The 18,839-nt window shown below is 39.1% G+C and overlaps 1 protein-coding gene across 1 annotated transcript; it reads right to left on the reverse strand.

The window, feature by feature from the left end:
* Positions 1-273: 273 nt before the first annotated feature.
* On the reverse strand, positions 274-17,054 carry rac2 (Rac family small GTPase 2). The gene is made up of 7 exons (XM_070927359.1): positions 16,938-17,054; positions 9,900-9,971; positions 8,158-8,275; positions 7,027-7,089; positions 3,091-3,250; positions 1,812-1,945; positions 274-928 (listed from the first exon to the last, which is right to left on the reverse strand). Exons 1-6 carry the CDS (start codon positions 16,970-16,972, stop codon positions 1,815-1,817), a joined length of 579 nt encoding a protein of 192 aa, XP_070783460.1. The 5' UTR covers positions 16,973-17,054; the 3' UTR covers positions 274-928; positions 1,812-1,814.
* Between the last annotated feature and the right edge of the window lie 1,785 nt (positions 17,055-18,839).

Raw genomic sequence — 18,839 nt, forward strand, 5'->3', positions numbered from 1 at the left:
GTTAATCTCTGCAAACAAATAAGTCAGATTGATATCACTGTCCTGATGTCTTGCCCTCTAGGAAAGCAAAGTGAGACAGATGGCAGAAATGCAGTCCGATATATCAGCGTTACCTTAGACAGACGCTGTGCTCAATGATTTCTCTGCTGGGATCGTGTCGCTGATGCTGCATGTCTGATGCTGCTCGGAGGAAGTTTCCCAGTAACTGGAAAACCACAGGTTTGATCACGTAGTCATGTCAACTCTGAAGAAATAACATTTTCTCTGCGGATATTTCACTTGATCAAATGTCTTTTATTTTAATATCACAACAAATAATACCTTTGTTAATAACCTTTATTCAAATACAACATGTTCAGAGCTCCCTGCTCGTACAAAAACTGCATTCCTTAAGTTTTATCATTGTTCGACACTCTCAAAACAACAGTCGTCAGACATTACGAACTAATCTTATTGCAACACCATGTTTGCACAACAAATATGATCATTATTTGAAGCTGCACAAGACACCTGTATATATTGTTGGCTCCAAAAGGGCAGAAAGTTGTAGTCTGGTGTGCAGGAATGTTGGTACATTGGATAAAGCTAGCATGCTGCTCCTGGTCTTACATTTAAGCTAACAGGGGGAATCTATAGTGTGTTAACTGGGACAGGCTGTAGGATCCACATTCAGTGATTTATTCTACAAATTGGTATATTTTACAGAGAAATGCTGCCTGGTGCAGCATCTATAATGCACTTTAAAAATCAGTCTCAGAGTATGCTGTACAGAAAGTTTTGCTACTGTGTAATTATAATTGCAAAAGCATTCATTTTTCAAAACTAGTGGAAATCTAGTTGTGGTTTTCTATTAGAAACATAGCAGAACTTTCAAATCGTCTTGAGCAGTCTGGATCTCTTTCTCTCTTCTTTCTGGTCCTGCAAGAATCTAAAACAACAAAGACCACATGAATCTGTAACACTGTCATTAACGCACACACGGGTTTAAAAGGCAGTGCATGTAGGACGTCCAAGAAAATGTATTTCTGCTTCAACAACATCAAGAACAAAAACAATTCTTTCTCTCAGCAAAGAAGTGACTCATTATTCCACGTGCAATTTTGTCTATAATGTCTTTAAATTCTCTCTGTACCTTGGCATATTGAAATGCCAGCGGGATGCAAGTTTTGTTCAGTTCTGCAATTACTATGGTAATAAAAAAAAGCAGGAGCTCAAAATTTGATCGTTTTTTTTTTTGGACTTTGTATTTTTCAGCCGTTAATGTATCTCCTGCTGAGAAAAGGCTTGGATTGTTGTCTGTCAAATGATTGCAGTATTTTGAGCTCACTACATTCTCCTGGCAAATTGAAAATCTGCCCTGAAGTCTTGGAAATAATTACCCAAGTGCTGTGATAGGAACTTTTATTTCACATATGAAATGTAAGATTTGTGAAATCACTTCAGAAGAATTGGCTTTTATTCTCTGTGTATTATCCATCAGCTTCTTATTCTGTCTATCTTTGACTCCTCTGTCTGTGACATTTTTACCCTTCTGATTCTATTCAACTTGCTTTTTTTTCTTGTTCTCCACTTGTGAAACGGAAGGTTTGGTAAAGAAGAGGCCTTTGAATCATCAATTAGTGATCAGCCAATTCTTTCTGCACCGTATGTGATCAAGATTCGAAGTCATGCAGCAAATGAATGAATGAATGAATCATCGTGACCCTTCCTACTCTCCCTCGCTTGTTCACTACATCTTTCAATTGTTCCCTTCTTCTCTCTCTTTCTTTGACCACTCTCCTCCTCTCCCTCTGTGTTCTCTTCAGTCTTACCATTTACAGAAGCGAGCAGGGCTTCTTCTTGACCTTGGTGGGCTGAGGGCAGAGCACGGCCCGGATGGCCTCGTCGAACACAGTCTTCAGACCACGCTGGGTCAAGGCTGAACACTCCAGGTACTTCACTGCATCTATACATACAAGACAGGACACACAGAATAGCACACATCAATAAAACTACACATAGAAACATTACATTAAATTAGAGATTAAGTGAGGGAAGTAGGCTGAAGTAAACAAGCTGCAATTATAAGCCTGTGCATTAATGCTGTGTAAGTATCCACTGTATGTAAACTGCACTTTTTGACCGTATTTGTAAAGAAATACTGTATGCAGGACAGTCCATAGAACTACAATAATGGAGACGCCTCTGAAACATTGTGAACATGTCAGCTGGGGGTCTACTGGGCTTTAGCTTCTCAACCAAATATGGCCCATTTTTAATATGGCATATCTAGCAACAATGCATGTCTGGCAGTGCATATCAGCTGCTCCAACAGTAGAGGCAAACATGAAGTGTGGGGAATAATATAAATAATTAATTTCACGGCTTCAACCATCTGAGAAATATTTGTCGCGTAGGGTTTCTGGCAGCAAAGAAGAGAATTCCCCTCTTACATTTTTATTGCATTATATATTTTATCTGATTACAATGCAACGAAAACATGGATTGCAACTCTTTGTCTTATCTTAAAGCAGTTTAAGTCACAGAGCAACATTAGCGTTCATTTGGAGCCGAGAAAAAGATCTGGCTGTTTAGCTGCTACATGCTACATTTTGAAGGACATGACGACAGGAAACTACAGAGTAATTATGTGTGGGTTTGTCACTACGAGAAAAAAATGTTGTCCTTTCACATAACATGCAGTTATTTAATCAATTAGTGATATAAAAATATTGATTAGTGCAGCTTAAAAAACTACATGTTTTTACTAACTACAGGTCAGGACTAAATAAGCAACTACACTTGCAAATTCATCTGTGGAAGGTGTTTGTTTCTGTCAAAGTTGATGTCATGACGCTACGATTGAATAACATCACATAGGCTACTTTCCTCTATCAGAGAGGATGATTGTTTACTTTGATTTATCCAACCATTTATGCTTTTACTGTAAGTTAACTCAATATACTATCGCAGCACTGGCAGTAATCGCATCATAGGCAAACTATATTACGGTGACCACGTTTTCATTATCTATAACACAGTAGCCTGGTTAATATCACTCACTGAGCAATTTTGTTTCAAGCCTGAGAGATCCCCGATAGTGTTACTCACCTATCTCCTTAGCCAGAGCCAGGCCCTGCGGGTAGGTGATTGGTGCCAGCTTCTTTTCCTTCAGCTTTTCAATGGTCTCCTTCTCGTCCCTCAGATCCAGCTTGGTGCCCACCAGGATGATGGGTGTGGAGGGGCAGTGGTGGCGAACCTCCGGGTACCACTGTCAGAGTACAGGTAAAGGCAAACAACATGAGAAGAGAGAAAGGGGAGGGCACAAAGTGAAGGTGTGTGTCAGAGATGAAGAAAACAACCGGGGGTGACGGGAGATGAGAGGAGAAAGTTAGAAGCGAGGAGGTACAAAGAGGTGGATGAAGGAGTTGGCCTGGTTTCTTTAAATTGCGATGAAATAAGCCTTAACATGAGAATTTTGAAAACTGATTTTTTGCTCAAGCAAATCCTGAAAACCAGGTTTCAGCCCCATCTTGCAAGTAATTTCATAACATGAATGAAGTTTTCATTTTCAGACTTGTCCTGGAAGCCTCCACTTTCCTCTTTCCTCTTTTACAATTTCTCTCAAAATTCTTGCCTTTGTTCATTCCCCCACCCAGGCGCAGACTATTTTCCCTTCTGTTCCTCACGTCTTTCCCTCTGATCTCTCGTTTGCCTCACCCTTCTCACTTCTTTGCCTCTTTTATCCTCTCTCCATCCATTTTCCTCACTGAGGAAAATTCAGAGATGCTATCTGCTAAATGAATGAAGGAGATTATGGGCCAGTGATAGCTGTAGTTTTTGAGTGGCAAATCCAACCTGCTGAGTGGAGTAGTCTACTCACAGACCCGCCGGTTGTCATGAGGGGATTATGGGTATTACCTGATGAATCATACTGCTGCTTCTTTGAGTCAATTCTTTTTAAATGTCTAACCGTGTAAAGCTGAAAATTTAAACTTCTCTTTAATACAAATTCATGGACTTGTTGAGTCTCCTTCTCCCTCACCAGCTTTATCTTCTTCTGAAGTCTCATTAAAATACATCTAAATTAAATCCTGGCATGCTCTCTTGGTCACAGCCAATAGGGAAATTTTCTGGTGGAAGTTTTTATCAAGTAAGTATTTCCTGAACTTGGCATGTTCTTTTCAGCAGATCTACCACACATTATACCAGAGCTTTACACAGTTAACTTGGGAGTTTAGTCAAGAAAACTTGACTTGAGACTTGACTTGGACTTGACTGCTGTGAGACTTGACTCACTTGAGAACTGACTCCCTAAAGACTGCACTTGACTGGACATTTGAAAGCAAAATTCAAGGATTCAAGTAAAATCCTAGTAAAATCCCAGAATAATAAATGTGCATTTAAAGGACTTGGTCCCCGCGATGTAAAAACACAATTAACACGGATGCCGGTCATAATTCAGGCACCTGAAAGACCTGCATTATGACTTGAAATTTGCACTGACATGTGACAAATCTTGAGACATGACTTGGACTTGGTCTTCATTGACTTGAGTTTTGAGACTTGCTTTGACTCGTACTTGTGTCAGTTAACTTAAGGCTTGACTCCAACTTGTCTTGTCTTGGCTTGGACTTGTCACAAATGACTTGAGACATGACATGAGACTTGCTCTAAAACACTTTAGACTTAACTTGGACTTTCCCCAAAAGACTACACCTCTGAAGTGACACTACAGTTAACTCATGTGCAATATTCCACTGTTAGCCACTGAGAAGCTACACTGTAGTAGTCCGATCAAAAGGTTGTCCAGCGCATCCATTGCATGGTAGTCAGTGATAAAATCCATTTTCCAATCAATTTTTATGTATTGCAACAGTGTCAAAGTCATGAGATGCAAGAGCTAATTTCCTTCTAATTCCATGAAACGGTTGTTAACTCCTACACTAATCTCTCTGACCTTTCTCTCCAGTTGATCGTGCGTCTTGTAATGTAGAACAGACTGAATGCTATCTGATTGGTGATGGATAGACATGCAGTCAATCTATACTCCACCTTGTCATTATGCTTTGATTTGCTCGACATTTAGCTGCTCAGGTGCCTTGCTGTCAATAGTTGTCAACCTCTACACACAAAAAACTGAACTTTCTGAAACTGGAGGAACGTAAAGGGAGAAGCAGGTTAGATTGAAGCCAGGTGTTTCAAAGAGTCTAAAAGGTCCATAATCATAAAAGGCCTGCCCTGGGAAGAATGAGGATATCTCAAAAATGACCACATAATGTTTGTATGCTTAATTGATTGTGCGCACTTAATGCAAACAGTGCCAGTCAAAACATTCCTTTTGCCTGTCGTGATCTCACAAATACATTAAGTTTCATTATCTTAACCACATACAGGTAATTATTTGTACTTTAGGCCAAATACAGCTTTGTTTTCTGGGTGTAAAATTATAACTTAAGCCTTCTTTCTGGTACAAAGTGTTACTTCACAGAATTATTTTCCATCAACCAATCAATCTTCCTTTTTAATTTTTCTCCATACCAACTAATCTAGCAAAAAACACTTTTATGGTGCCACTCCAGTCCTTTGTTACCATGGTGACCCACATGGCATCCAAATTGAAGAGCAAAGCTGAGGTGAATCGTACTAAAATGAATCCAATCAATATTCCTTTTATATATTGTATTGATGTTCTTATAGGATATTTATAGGCTTGAAGAGCAGTGAGTGGTTTTGAGAGAGGTCAAATTGGAAAGCTGCTACAGGCTCTGCTTTAGTTGAAGTACTCGTCCATGCGTCATCGTAGCGCAGAAAATGTAGAATACATGAAAGAGCACTTGAGGGGAGAGTGCTGTGCATGAAAGCTTTTATCTCACAATGATACATGTTCAATCTGGTGTTCTTTTTAAGGTGTTGAGATTGAAGGACTGAATGAGTTAACCCTCATTACCCTGAATAGATATAAGCAGGAATAGAATATGGATGGAGGGATTGACGGAAATCTTAAATACAGATAATGATGAAATGATTAGTTGATTTATTATTAGTAAATTGACAGAAAGTTAATCGGCAACTATTTGATAAATTAAGTCATTTATCAAGCAAAACACTTGACGTTCCTTGGTTCCAGCTTCTCCAATGTGAGGATTCGCTGCTTTTCTCTGTTCATATCGTCGTATATTTAGTTATTAAGCATCAAACAAACATCCTTATCCACCGGGAGGTACGAAAAGGATCCATTGTCGTGTGGGCACCTTCTGACTCACCACTCTGTATGTAACTTAAAATTCTCCAAATGTCCAATGTAATTCAATACAACCATGTTGAAAGTTAACCACAATTAGCAGTTAAAACAGCAGACTTTACACAACAGCTCTCAATTGTCACGCAATAATATCAAAACAAAATTAAAGAAAGAAAGTCGACATAGAGTCAATGCATGGCCTTGAATGATCTATCACAGGACTCAAATTTACGCAAATTAATTGCCTAAGTGAACTCTGAAACGAATGGAAACCACTGACTGCCTGTGGTTCAGCAGACAGTGACACAAGGGAAATTTAAAATGTGACCATTTGACATTTCATCTGACAGACAATTAGATTCTGGGCTCTAAAAGATAATTGAAATCATCTAATTTAAGGGGGCAACTGTGATTGTGAAGATCTGCCAATAGAAACCTGTAAAATGTTCTGGTTTGCATCAGCATGTACCTATGATACACCCATAATACAAGAAATAGAAATAGAATATAAGACATTTTAAATTTCTAAATAGATACAGTTTGTTCAACCTTAATGTGGTGACTAAAGATAAACAATGTTGAGGAATATCGAAGAAGACACATAATCAATGTCATGCACGCACATGCACTCAGTCCATTTTACACAGGAATCATTTCTGCCATCCTTGATTATTTCTTGCTCCCATCTTACGTTGTTTGTTTCTATTAATATACAGTACGACCACTTTTTACTTCAGGACTATTTGATTTATATAATAAACTAAAGATATATTAAACTGGATGACTGTTTATGCGAGACTCACCTTAGCTCTGACGTTCTCGTAGGACGCTGGGCTCACCAGGGAGAAACAAATCAGGAAAACATCCTAGAAAATGAGACGAGAGACAGTAGATTAGATGGTAGATTTCCCCACACTGTGTCTATTGCTAGTTTAAGTTTATTTAGTTTACGGTAAAATACTTCTGTTATTCTATACCTGTGATGGGATGATAACTGCTTGACTTACTTTATTACAAAGGGCATTATTAACCTTTTTCTATTGTGGAGTTTGCTTTGCTTCAACTGTGTGTTATTTTGTTGAAAAGAAAAAAAAAGGTAATGCCTGATTCAAAATGGGATCAAAAGATTAGGGTTTTGGATGCATTAGTGCATTTTAAATGTTTATTAACTGAGCTTCATGTTGGTAAAGAGAACTGTGTGGACACATTCTGAAAAAGGGAACTCACGATAGAGAAATGTCTGTAACCAACTGTAAAAGAAAACAAAAACAGGACTGTAGTATAATAGCCAAGACATGTTCTGCATGTGTTTTAGGATAAAAATAACAACAACAAAACACAAATAAAAAATGATGGCACAAAATGATTGCTTTAATTCATTTTTTAGGATAAAAGAAAAAAGAAAGAAGCTTTCTGCTCATTTGGTCTGAAAAAGGAACATTTCACTCCAAATAACACCCTTGAATGAACTTAAATATTGCCATTATTTTGGCCCAAGCCAGTCACACTGTAATTGTTCTTATATTTATATGGGTATATGTGCATTATATTGTGTGTTTTCGTATTAGACTACATTTGTTTTGTTCCTTTTCTATTTAATATATGTACTTAATCACAGTCAAGTCTCACATTTTAAGGTTAACAGTATTTTTAGGAGTTTCCTTGTAGATTTTTTCTGTCTGATATTAGTCATGTGGCTCTGACACATTAAGCAGCTTCATCAGAACATGTCCTTTCTTTTTCCTTTCTCTTCTGATTTTTAATTTAATGACATGTAGCTCAGTCACGCTGCGGTGTTGCAGATGGATCTCATAGTTGCAATCTTAACCCTCCCAGGTTTCACAGCAGGAGACAAATTGGATTTTACCTTTTCTAATGAACTGTGTCTGTGTGTGTGTTTGTGTGTGTGTGTGTGTGTGTGTGTGAAGGTATACCGTCTGTGGGTAGGACAGTGGGCGGAGCCTGTCGTAGTCTTCCTGTCCAGCTGTATCCCAGAGGCCCAGGTTGACTGGCTTGCTGTCCACCATCACGTTAGCTGAGTAGTTGTCAAATCTGTGGACAGTCAGCGATCAATCAATTAGTCAGTGAGTCGGTCCCTCATTTAATTGATTATTTAAAAAATCAATCATGTGATTTATAAAGGCCATGGAAATCATCACGCCGTCTCATAATTAGACATCAGTCATAGAAAAGGAAGTTTATTGGGGCATATTAAATAATGTTTGGGACGATCAGTAATACAGCTTCAACAATAATGAATATATCTTTGTTTATATAGCTTTGCGGTCACAAAAATGTTGTTTAGTACAGTAAGTAGCTCATTAAACCTAACTGATTATTTCTTACCCAGTTAATGAGCACTAGACTAGTGCTTATTGATGATACTTTTGTACTTACATTAATTCTACATTTTGAATGCAAGAGTTTTACTTGTAACAGAGTATTTTTACTGAGTGGTGTTGCTATTTTCACTTAAGTATAAGATATGAGTACTTCTTCCTCTAGATTATAATATTTAAGCAGCACTGCCCCCGGGTGGCCACACTGACACACTACAGTCTCATCTATCAGCTTTGTGAGTTACAAACTTCCCGTATGTATATGCATACAAAAAAAAAGGCAGTGGTACAGCCTTTCATTGATGATTTCAGTTTCCCCTTATGCAACTTTGATGCAACTCAACTCTGTTTAAGTAATATCCTCCTTCCCTGACATGCATTTGCTCATTTTCACAGTCATTTCACACCTTCAGCGAGTAAAAGAACAGCTGCTAGAGGCTTTTAACAAATTCAAAGTGATTATATCATATCACCCATGTTCTTGTCTCTCTTCACTGGGTACCAGGCAGGTTGAGAGTTGAGGTTGAGATCTTACTGTTTTACTTTTAAAGCACTTCATGAGCAAAGTTTCTCTGACTTTTCCTAAATCCCGGTTACAGACGAAGAACTTTTTTAATTGAATTTGAATTTATGGAGGCTCAGTTTGTCTAAAACGTCTTGTTTCAGACAGACGGTGAACTGAGGGGCTGCATAAAGTACCAGTATAAGTTAAAAAAGGACTTTTTTGAACTGTGAATCATGCAAAGCTACTCTAGTGGAGTCCCAGAATAATAAAGAGCTGAAATTAGCATATGGGACCTTTAATCCTCCCAGTCTCAAACACCTTGAAACTCGAAACTTCGAAAAGTGCAATATTGATAAAGTTATTTATTTTTGATATTTACACGTTGACGTTAAATATACAATCAGTGCCTTGGTCACACGGGCACTGCAACATTAATCGTTGAACTAGAAGAGTGTGTTTATCATTTTCCTGTCAACTTTCTTTTTACCAGAAAAGCTTTTAGAAAGAAGCGTGTTTTCCTAACTTGTAGGCTGCTGCCAGCTCAAACCTGTCAGTGTTAACACCGTCAGGTATCTGCAGATGTACTGCCGTGTGTGTGTGTGTGTGTGTGTGTGTGTGTGTATATATATCTTTTTTCTTCACTGTGTCTGTGTGTAAGCCATATTTTACTTCTAATTTGTGTCGATGCAGGCACACAAATGCATATTACAATTCATTAGTGTTCATAGAGAAATGTGCAACATGTTTGTTTTTCATGTACCGTCGGAGAGAGAGAGAGAGAGAGAGAGAGAGAGAGAGAGAGACAGCATGTGTCAGTGTGCTTCATACTCACACAGTAGGAATGTACTCCCCGGGGAAGGCATTGGTTGTGTAGCTGATGAGAAGACATGTTTTTCCCACAGCTCTAAATCACACAAGTAAAAACACATGCAGTGAGACATTATGAAAAGACAATAACAATGTTTCAGGCTGTAAGAGTGGAAGACGGTGAGAGAAAGATTGAAGGTGGGCAGGGCTTTTTATCGGGAGACACAAGCTTTGTCCCATTTCCATTCGACATACTAACAACAGTATACAGTCTGTCCAGTACATTCATTTCATAGTATACTTGTGTGGAGTTAATGTACAAGAAATCTTCCATTTTCATTTAACAAGAAATCATGAATCAATACGTGCACTGAAAGACATTCCTTCAGTGCTTAACTCATATACAGCTACAGAAAAAGAAGAGGAAGAGGAGGAGAGATGAGGGAGCAGGCAGACTAGTGCTGTCATCACATGTACAGTATCACAAGTTCTCTACAGTATTAGTTTTAATATCACATTTTATAAACGAGACGAAAACCTTAGACCCAATAACACGCTCATTACAGGAGCGCAGTGAGCGGCTTGTCTCCACATCCCGAGTGATGAAACCACATGGCCGCGCGCAGGAGATGAACTAACAAGTATCAACGAGCCCTGTTCTCGTTTTGTTCCAGAGCTTTGCTGTCAGCACTTCAACAACGCCAGAAGTCGTGCCCTGCCTTCACCGAGGCACTGATGCACAGAGCAGACAACTTTATGGATAAATATGACTGGGTTTGTAAGAAGTTACGAGGAGTTGCTTCTGCCTCGTTGTTTTAAATCACACAGACGTTGCAAAGCAGGGAAAAAGCCTGCCATGAAACAGTGGTCTGCAGCTCAGGGCCCAAATGTTCTACCTGTGGTTTGCATGTAGGGATGACATTTAGGCCCAGATTCTTCCGTATATAGTAGTAATACAGCTTCTTTGCATCTGCTATGGTCGTACAATTAAAGGTAAACCTCACACTTTCTCACATGATGGCAGTGAGCAGGCATGCCAAAACAAATCCAGATTGTGCCCAATTAGCTAGGAACTCATCAGCTCATCACCCCCCGGTCACAGTCACAAGTTCCCCGGCCTTTAAAGGTATAGGCTGGAGGGTGTAAGGACCATACATGTACATACAATTATCTGACTAAGTTAGAACAATACAGGATAAATCACATGAGAGATTTCTGTATTTGTGTATTTTTTTTCTCTGCTCTTCTCATTAATTTGAAGTGGGAGGGGCTTTGTTGGTAAAGATCGTGTCACATATTTCCACCTACCAATCAGAATTTAGCAATAGAGGCAGTTCATGGTAAACTTATAAATAACTAAGGAAGTTTTTTTTCTAACTTGTCCTTAACTTTTACTGAGAAATATTGACAAATATTTGGTTTTAAAGAGAAAAACTACATGAATTGAGCATGAAAGTTCTTGACCTTGGAAACAGTAGTTTGACAAAATAATCTCTGGTCAAGGTCCATTTAATCGCTTTTTCTGAAGCTGTCAACCTTCATCAGTAGATAGAGTTTCCTCATTTGTTATGGAGATGGAAGTATAGGAACTTTGGTCACATGGTAACCGGCGGTCGTATATAAAAAAGGGGGAATCGTAACCCCTGTTCCTGTTGAAGAATGGTCTTAGGTTGTTGGGCTGAAAAGCTTCAGAAAAGGCTGGTAAGCTGACTTTGAGTTGAGGTATTTTGTCAAACAAATGCTGGTGCTTCCAATATCTACAGCGTATGTACGAGTCTATGAAAGGCGAAATCAAAAAGCTGCAGTCCATTCAGAATCCCAGCTGTTATTGATGCATGATTCATCGTCAGTGTACGTTGAGCAAGGAGGAAGTGGGCTTTTCCACTGTTGAAGCTCTTTTTACAAAGATCAGGTTACGTCACACCAGATCAGAAAAGGCTTCAGCGATAAAGGGGGTGCAAGAGGAACAGCCAAGTGGATTAGTGCAGCTCACAGTGCACCAGTGTCCCCACTGGGTATCTTGGTATTGCAGTGCTCCCCATTTGTACACTAAACACAAATTTGATCAGTAACTTCCAGGAATATTATAGAGATGGCACAAATTCATTAAAAAAAAAAACTTTTATGTGAGTGTCTCCTGAGTACATGTTCAATATGTACCCTTTTATAGAGTAAGTTGGGGGTTGGGACTTCACTTGCTTTCTTTAAGTGTTAGTTCACACATATCACAGACCTACCCTCTCTGGTTTTTAGCTATGCAGATAGTTTCAGTTTTATTTTCCGAGGTTCACAATCATGAAGAATAAAATATCTGCCAACTTCTGCTGCCAATACCAGGCAATGGAGGTGGATGGAATTTGGTTTGTGGTGCAACCTTGAAAGATTCCACTGTGGACAGTTTTCAGTATTTTTGATAGAAAATAGCTCCCAATGAAAGGGAGGTCAGTGTCCAAATCACTCCCTCATGAATATTTATTTCACATCATCTTAAAAAAAAAAAGTAGTGTCCATAGCCATAACCATTTATACTGTTTTTAAAATAACACAATCAGTTTTGTCAGTGACAGCAGAAAATTATGATTTCACGAGTGAGTGAGATTCCTGGAATGAGATAATGATTTCAGACACAGCCTGTGAGCTAAAAAAATAAATGTCATTTCCCTCCACCCTACTGTACTGTGGTAGCTGCAGAAGCATTAACTAGACTCATATTTTGATCTGGGCTAATAATTGTCTAAATGGCTGGATACCACTAGAGATTACTGAGAAAACATATCTTTCTATGATTTGGGTGGACTGAGACTTTAAAGAGAAGTTGACAAACTTAACTTTTCAAAAAAAAAAAAAAGGGAAAATCAAAGATTTTGTGATGCTAAAATCTAAATAATCATATATCAAAAAGAACCACACTATGAACTGATCCAGGGTCTAAAAAATGCTCTCATCATATAAGTTGTCATTTTTAAAAAGGCCAGCCCCGGACCAAGATGAGTCAATAGTGGTATGAGTAGCCCAGCTGTCAACTAAGAAAGGCTGTGTGTGTGAGCACTTCTATCTTTGTGAGGACCAATGCGTTTCAGACATTGAGTTTGATGACATGTTGCCAGGTCGTCACTTTTCCAAAAGGCAGTTTGAGGATTCAGACTTGGTTTTACGGTTGAGTTTAGAATAAGGTTTCGACGGAATATAAAGGTTGGGGTTAGATGTGTAACTGTGATGGTTAAGGTTAGGATGAAGGCTCTCGTAAGTATAGAAGTGCAAGCATGTGTGTGTTTTGTGGTTGTGTGTGAGTCAAATAGGAACAGATCTGTTTCAGAAACATCAGTCGGTGCTGAAAACAGGAACCAGCCAAACTGAGATATCAAGAGAAAAAAAAGGCTTCAACCTCTGATCTCGTTCTGTCTCTCTGTTCTTTATCTGGTTTTCCATCAACTTATCTGTCCCCTACTGACACCATCCTACATTATCTGGTTTTAGCTTGGAAGACTCTTGTCTCTGTCTTTCTACTCTTCAACCTTGTTCTCTTTTTACCCGTTCTCTACCTCACTTTTATTTCCTCCGCTGTTTCTTCCTATCGTTTTCTCCTTGTCTCTCTTTATGTTCACGTTAGCCTGTTGGTTGAAATCTAATAACCATCACAACAACATACTCCCTAATGTCTTCCGTTAGTTTCTTAGTTTGAGACACCCCTGTCTCCCTACGCTTGGTTCAGTCCAAAAGGCACAAGCCACAGTAAAAAGTCAAATGGCTTCAACTACTTCAAAGCAAAAAGATGTCAATCAGCTAATGCCAAGTTCGTTTCCAAGGCTGAGGATTTGAGAACAAATAGAGTACAGTAGAGTAAAGCTTTTATGTCGAGCAATTTGGATCAATTTATATTAGTTGTGTTTTATGTATTATATCTTTACAATTTGCTTAAGTAGCTGAAAGGTTTGGAGACATAGTAACGACTGTCAGGGCCAATTGTGAACTACTATCACGAGCTAAACGCTAACCAGTCGAGAACATGCTAGTCAGCATTAGTAGCTCTCAAAACTTCTTTCCATTTTCTATGTATTGTGTCGTTTATGCTGCCCTGGCATTTTGCTTTCAGGGCTGTACATCAATTTATTCAATAAAGCTCACTGAGCTCGTGGGCATTTAGTAAGCTTGTTAGCTCGGTCGCTAACGTTTATTCCAAAGACGAACGTGTAGGCCTACAATCAACTCTCATAACTATCTGCAAACCATTCTTCATTTGTGGAGCAGTTTATACCCCGGGCCTTTAAGGTTGTTAAGATAATAATCTTCTACTTTATCTGACAGTAGCTGATACATTTTCTGAATTAGCTTGTTCCTTCTCTTCATTGAATCTCGATGATATTCATACTGTGTGTTCAAACCTGGGACTCCATGCGTTTTATATCTGCATCATTCCATCAAATTAAAATCAAATTAAGCCTTGTTCATGATTTTATACGAATTCTCTTAAATTCTGCCTGTCATATTTTATCACGATTCCACTGGTCAACAGGTGGCGGTAACACGTCAAGGTATGCTGCAATGTGAAGACTGCAAGCTAGCAAACAGGGATGTAAACAATGCCGATGATTTCTTCTTTTTTTTTAATCGGCTTTGCAAATGTTTTTTACGAGAAAGGAAATGTACTCAACACGTTTGTTAGACCTCATGGATACTCACAATACGTTTTGGTGAGTAACACAGCAAACATCACCTTGGTTTACAAGAAAACTCTGCGTGGCCCCTTTAAGAGGTAAACCGTACAGGTAACTAAACTGTTGTTGAAACAGTGCAACACTATTATAGGGCCATATATCAGCAGCATGTTAGCTTGATTGTGCACAGTGACTCGCTGAGAGACGGCAGACTTCCCTACAACCTGAGATCAACTTCCTCTTTTCTCTTTCTTATCTGGGAGCTTTCGATCCCATTTTTAACATCTCGGTTTAGTCACATACATAGACCAACAAACATGTGTTCACACACCACGCAGACAATGCAGTTGCTGAGCTCCACGAGGTCCACCTGCACAGAGTTTCATCTTCTGTGAAACCGGTGGAGTCCCAAACTACATACAGCAAAGGATGTTTGCAGAGATTACATGATGATGCTACATCGACCTTCCAGTCGATTGAAATAGAAAAAGTCATGGCAGAAATTACTCATATCACCACCAGCTTCAACAGCTTCTCGTCTCTCACAAGGCCAATATACCCTCCCAGAGGTGCTGCTTGGATTATCTGTAAAGCTCCGTAACACATTTTTTTCATCCTTTTTTTGCAATTTTTCAAAACCAACAAATCAATAATTTCTGCAGTGATTGGCCAGGTGTTCACAGTTGTAAAACTGGGCATAGCTCCAAGCTGTCCACAAATTCTTTTCTTCACATTCCTCACATTACTTCCTCCACCGTTCATGTGCTCTGCTGAACAGCACCAATTGCCTGAAGTTGTGTTGCGCGGCATTGCTTTCAAAGAAAAAATGGGAGGAGTGTGACTACAATCTGGGTCAAGTTCTGGACAGCAGCCATGACAGACGCTGTGATTAAATACAACCCGTGAGGTTGTATTTTCAAAATAAAAAGTCGAGGTTGTCATTCAAGCGGTTTAAGTCATGAGAGCACCTTTGCCAGCCATTCACTGTCTTTTCAAAAGGATTTTGTGTTTTTTCCAGCCACATGTCAGAATTTTATTTTAAAGAATACATTTAAACATTTCTTCCTTAGGCGCAGTCCTTTTAAAAAAGGTCAGGGTACGTTACAACTCGTGAACTTCATGAACGCAGGAAACACAACCCCATTAGAAGCCAAGATCCTGAGCAGTCCATTCAGACACTGACACGCTCTCTCTTGTTTTGGCTCTGTACTCCAGTAGATTTAAAATAAAACAGTAAAACTTTCAGCTTTAAGTGATTTTGAAGTCCTCCAAATTAAATGACAAAACACTGGTTCATGCCCTTCAGACCGATACATCATCATGTTTACAATCATAAGCACTTGTGGATTCTGTGGCTCTATACCAATATCACACGACTCCTTCCTTTACTCCAGATGGACAGAGGTCAGTCTCAAGGTTTCAGGGTGTTCACCTCCAAATCAAAGCTAAAAGTCAGCACTTTACCATGATAGACACTGTTATATACTGACATAATAGAAAATGCCTCAAGTATTACAGACTGCAGTCTCCCTACTTCTACAATTTTAAATCTCTGTGTCACGTTCAACACAGAACAGAAAGCTCAACACACACACACACACACACACACACACACACACACACACACACACACACAGGGAAATGGAGCCACAGTAGCTGTGAGCTGTGTGTGTTTTTAATTTTCTGTTAACTGATCTCTTGCAGCTACAACTACAGTACTTCCGCTTTACAGTTTCCCCCCATCACGACAACCGGCCCATTTGCCCCACCTTCGAGGATGCAAAGTGTGTAGAGGTTAGTTTTACTGACGTGGTAGACGACACATTGTCCAAACTTGTTCTGAGAGAGTACATTTAAGCCTTTACACCGAACACATTCGCCAGATTTCTAATACTAGAGAGTGCAAGAATGCCCAACTTTAACAAAATAGAGCTTTTATGTGTCTTCCTGTTTCCTTTACTTTTTTTTTTTTTCTTCTTTTCGGCATTTCTAGGATTGTCATCTACAGTAAGGACTCTGCGCTCTAAGCTTGCTGCATTACAGCATTTTCCTGCATGTCGTGGCCTGCATCATCCAGCACCCTCACTCTGAATCAGCACTGTTAAACACATGCCTAAAGATTTACATGTAACACTGGACAGACTGTGTTTTTCAACAAGTTTAAGAGTACAGTAGCCTTTACTTTTTGGAGTGAACACCATACACACAGCCACATCACTGCGGAAGTTGATAAAACTGTTACTCAAGGCTGTTCAGGCCTCTCTTTGACATTTCTATCAAGTAACTCTAAATTCTTAGCCCAGGGCCAAATGTCCCTGTCATGCATCAGCTGGGTTAACACCTCTTGATTCAATACTTGAAGGTAGCTTAAGCTATAACAATGTAAGTAAAGTAAAATAATGGCGTACCCATCTCCAACGACCACACATTTGATAGCCTGCATCCTGTTCCGCTCAGCTTCGTCTGTGCTCTTCACTCTGACAGAAACAGACTCAGAGAGGAAGGTTCAGAGGCGCAGATCAGCACGCAACTACAGGAAATTGTTACACACCTCCCTCCCTCCCCTCCCTTTGCTGCCTCTTTTTCTTTCTCAGTCTCTCTTCCTTCATTTTGCACCAATCTTCTCCTTCCGGTTTTTGTTGTTTTTCTTCTTCTAAACAACAGAACTTACGCAAGCAGTCCGCAAATGGTATAAAATACAGTAAATAAATGTGGCGAGTGATGTGGAGAAAGACACTGTTGCAATAGATGAGAGCTGTGAAATGGCCGTGAAGTGTTTTGAAAAGGAGAAGATGCAGTAACAATAACACTGGGCTTTACTTAAAACTTCCTCTTTTGTTTGCTTGCTTTGCAATCATGCATGCGAATGCACACACACACAAATAGAACCACACAAACGCGCATCCATTCGTAGTTTTGTACAAGTTTATTTTGATTTTGATTTGATAAGTGATAAAGAATTAACGGAAAATAAACCACACTAATACACAAACACCTCAACTGTTTCGACTTATACCACTGCCAGTACACACACACACACACACACACACACACACATTAATAGTTTAGTTTAAATTGAGTTTAAGTAGTTTAGGTTTGATTTTAATCTAGTGAAAATTAATAAAAGCGATGGAAAATTGAAATAAATTGAAAATAAGCCACGTCAGTACACAAACAGATCTTCATGCTCGTGATCATCCACTACAAATAGCAATATCTGTGCAATATTCCATTGTTACCACAAGATGGCACTTCAGCATCGTTTTTGTTAATTATTTGTTCATCTTTCTTATGTCTTAGTTTTGAGGCAAACAGCTGATGCATTTGTCTGATCAACCATGAGAAACTCTTCAAATATCCTTATTCCAGTAGTTATTGTGATTATACTGTATATATACACTGTTGTCTTCCTGAATCCTTCTGTATTATGAATATTATGTTCCTATAGTAACTTGCACATAGTGTCCTAAATGTATTGTAAGATTGCTAACATTCATTTTTAATGAGGTTGTCTTTATACTTTAGCTTACAGGATGCTGCATGCAAAACCACCCTGTTAATCACTTATGACTTCTGCTATAAATAAAGGTTTTCGACTGTCAAGTCAGCCTGAATTGGTACACCACAATAAGTCAAGAAGGAAGATGATGTCATCTTCAAAATAAAAGTGTCTAATTTGCAGTTAAAGGAAAAGAAATTGGAACTAAGTCCATCTTTTATCATATAGCACCAAATGACCACTTATCAGCCGCACTGTGGATGTCAATAGCAAGTGACAGGGCTTCATCGCTTACCTCACCATCCGATGAGATTCCTGGCTTTCAAAACTCACTTCCTGGCCTGAACTGTGTTTTGCAACCAAGTTTCATTGTCCAACCAAATTTCAAAACACTCCCTGTCACCTCCACACAGAGTTTCAACCACTAAACAATGACGGATGCACTACCGGTGTTGCAAGAAATCTCAGGTCTACAAAATGTCATATTCAAGCCACAGCCACACGCATGGTGGACTGCTGCCTCCTCTCTTCTAGATGTCTCTGATGGACCTACAGTTTAAGAGCTAATCTTATTGTCAGTCACAGGTCAACATGACACAAGCTCCTCCAATGTTGTAGAAGTCTTACACCCCTTGAAAATAATTAGAAAAAGGACATCTAACCCTCCTTGATTGCTTCACTTCATGGACTAAACCATTCATTAAGGGTTTTATTTTGAAGGAGGTTGTACTTCCCATTCTGTCTGTCTTTACGCTGATGTGAGCTTGATGTTGTGATGGATGGGGAAGAGGTGGGGTTAAAAAGGAACATC

This window comes from Enoplosus armatus, chromosome 2, assembly GCF_043641665.1.
Source record: "Enoplosus armatus isolate fEnoArm2 chromosome 2, fEnoArm2.hap1, whole genome shotgun sequence".
In the NCBI taxonomy this organism is placed as follows: domain Eukaryota; kingdom Metazoa; phylum Chordata; class Actinopteri; order Centrarchiformes; family Enoplosidae; genus Enoplosus; species Enoplosus armatus.

Excerpts from the sequence above, each read along its gene's own strand:
- rac2 (XM_070927359.1), bottom strand. The coding sequence starts at position 16,972 with ATGCAGGCTATCAAATGTGTGGTCGTTGGAGATGG. Across the intron at positions 8,276-9,899 it reads GGGGAGTACATTCCTACTGT|ATTTGACAACTACTCAGCTA; the intron begins GTGAGTATGAAG and ends GACTGTCCACAG. Across the intron at positions 7,090-8,157 it reads CACTGTCCTACCCACAGACG|GATGTTTTCCTGATTTGTTT; the intron begins GTATACCTTCAC and ends CTCATTTTCTAG.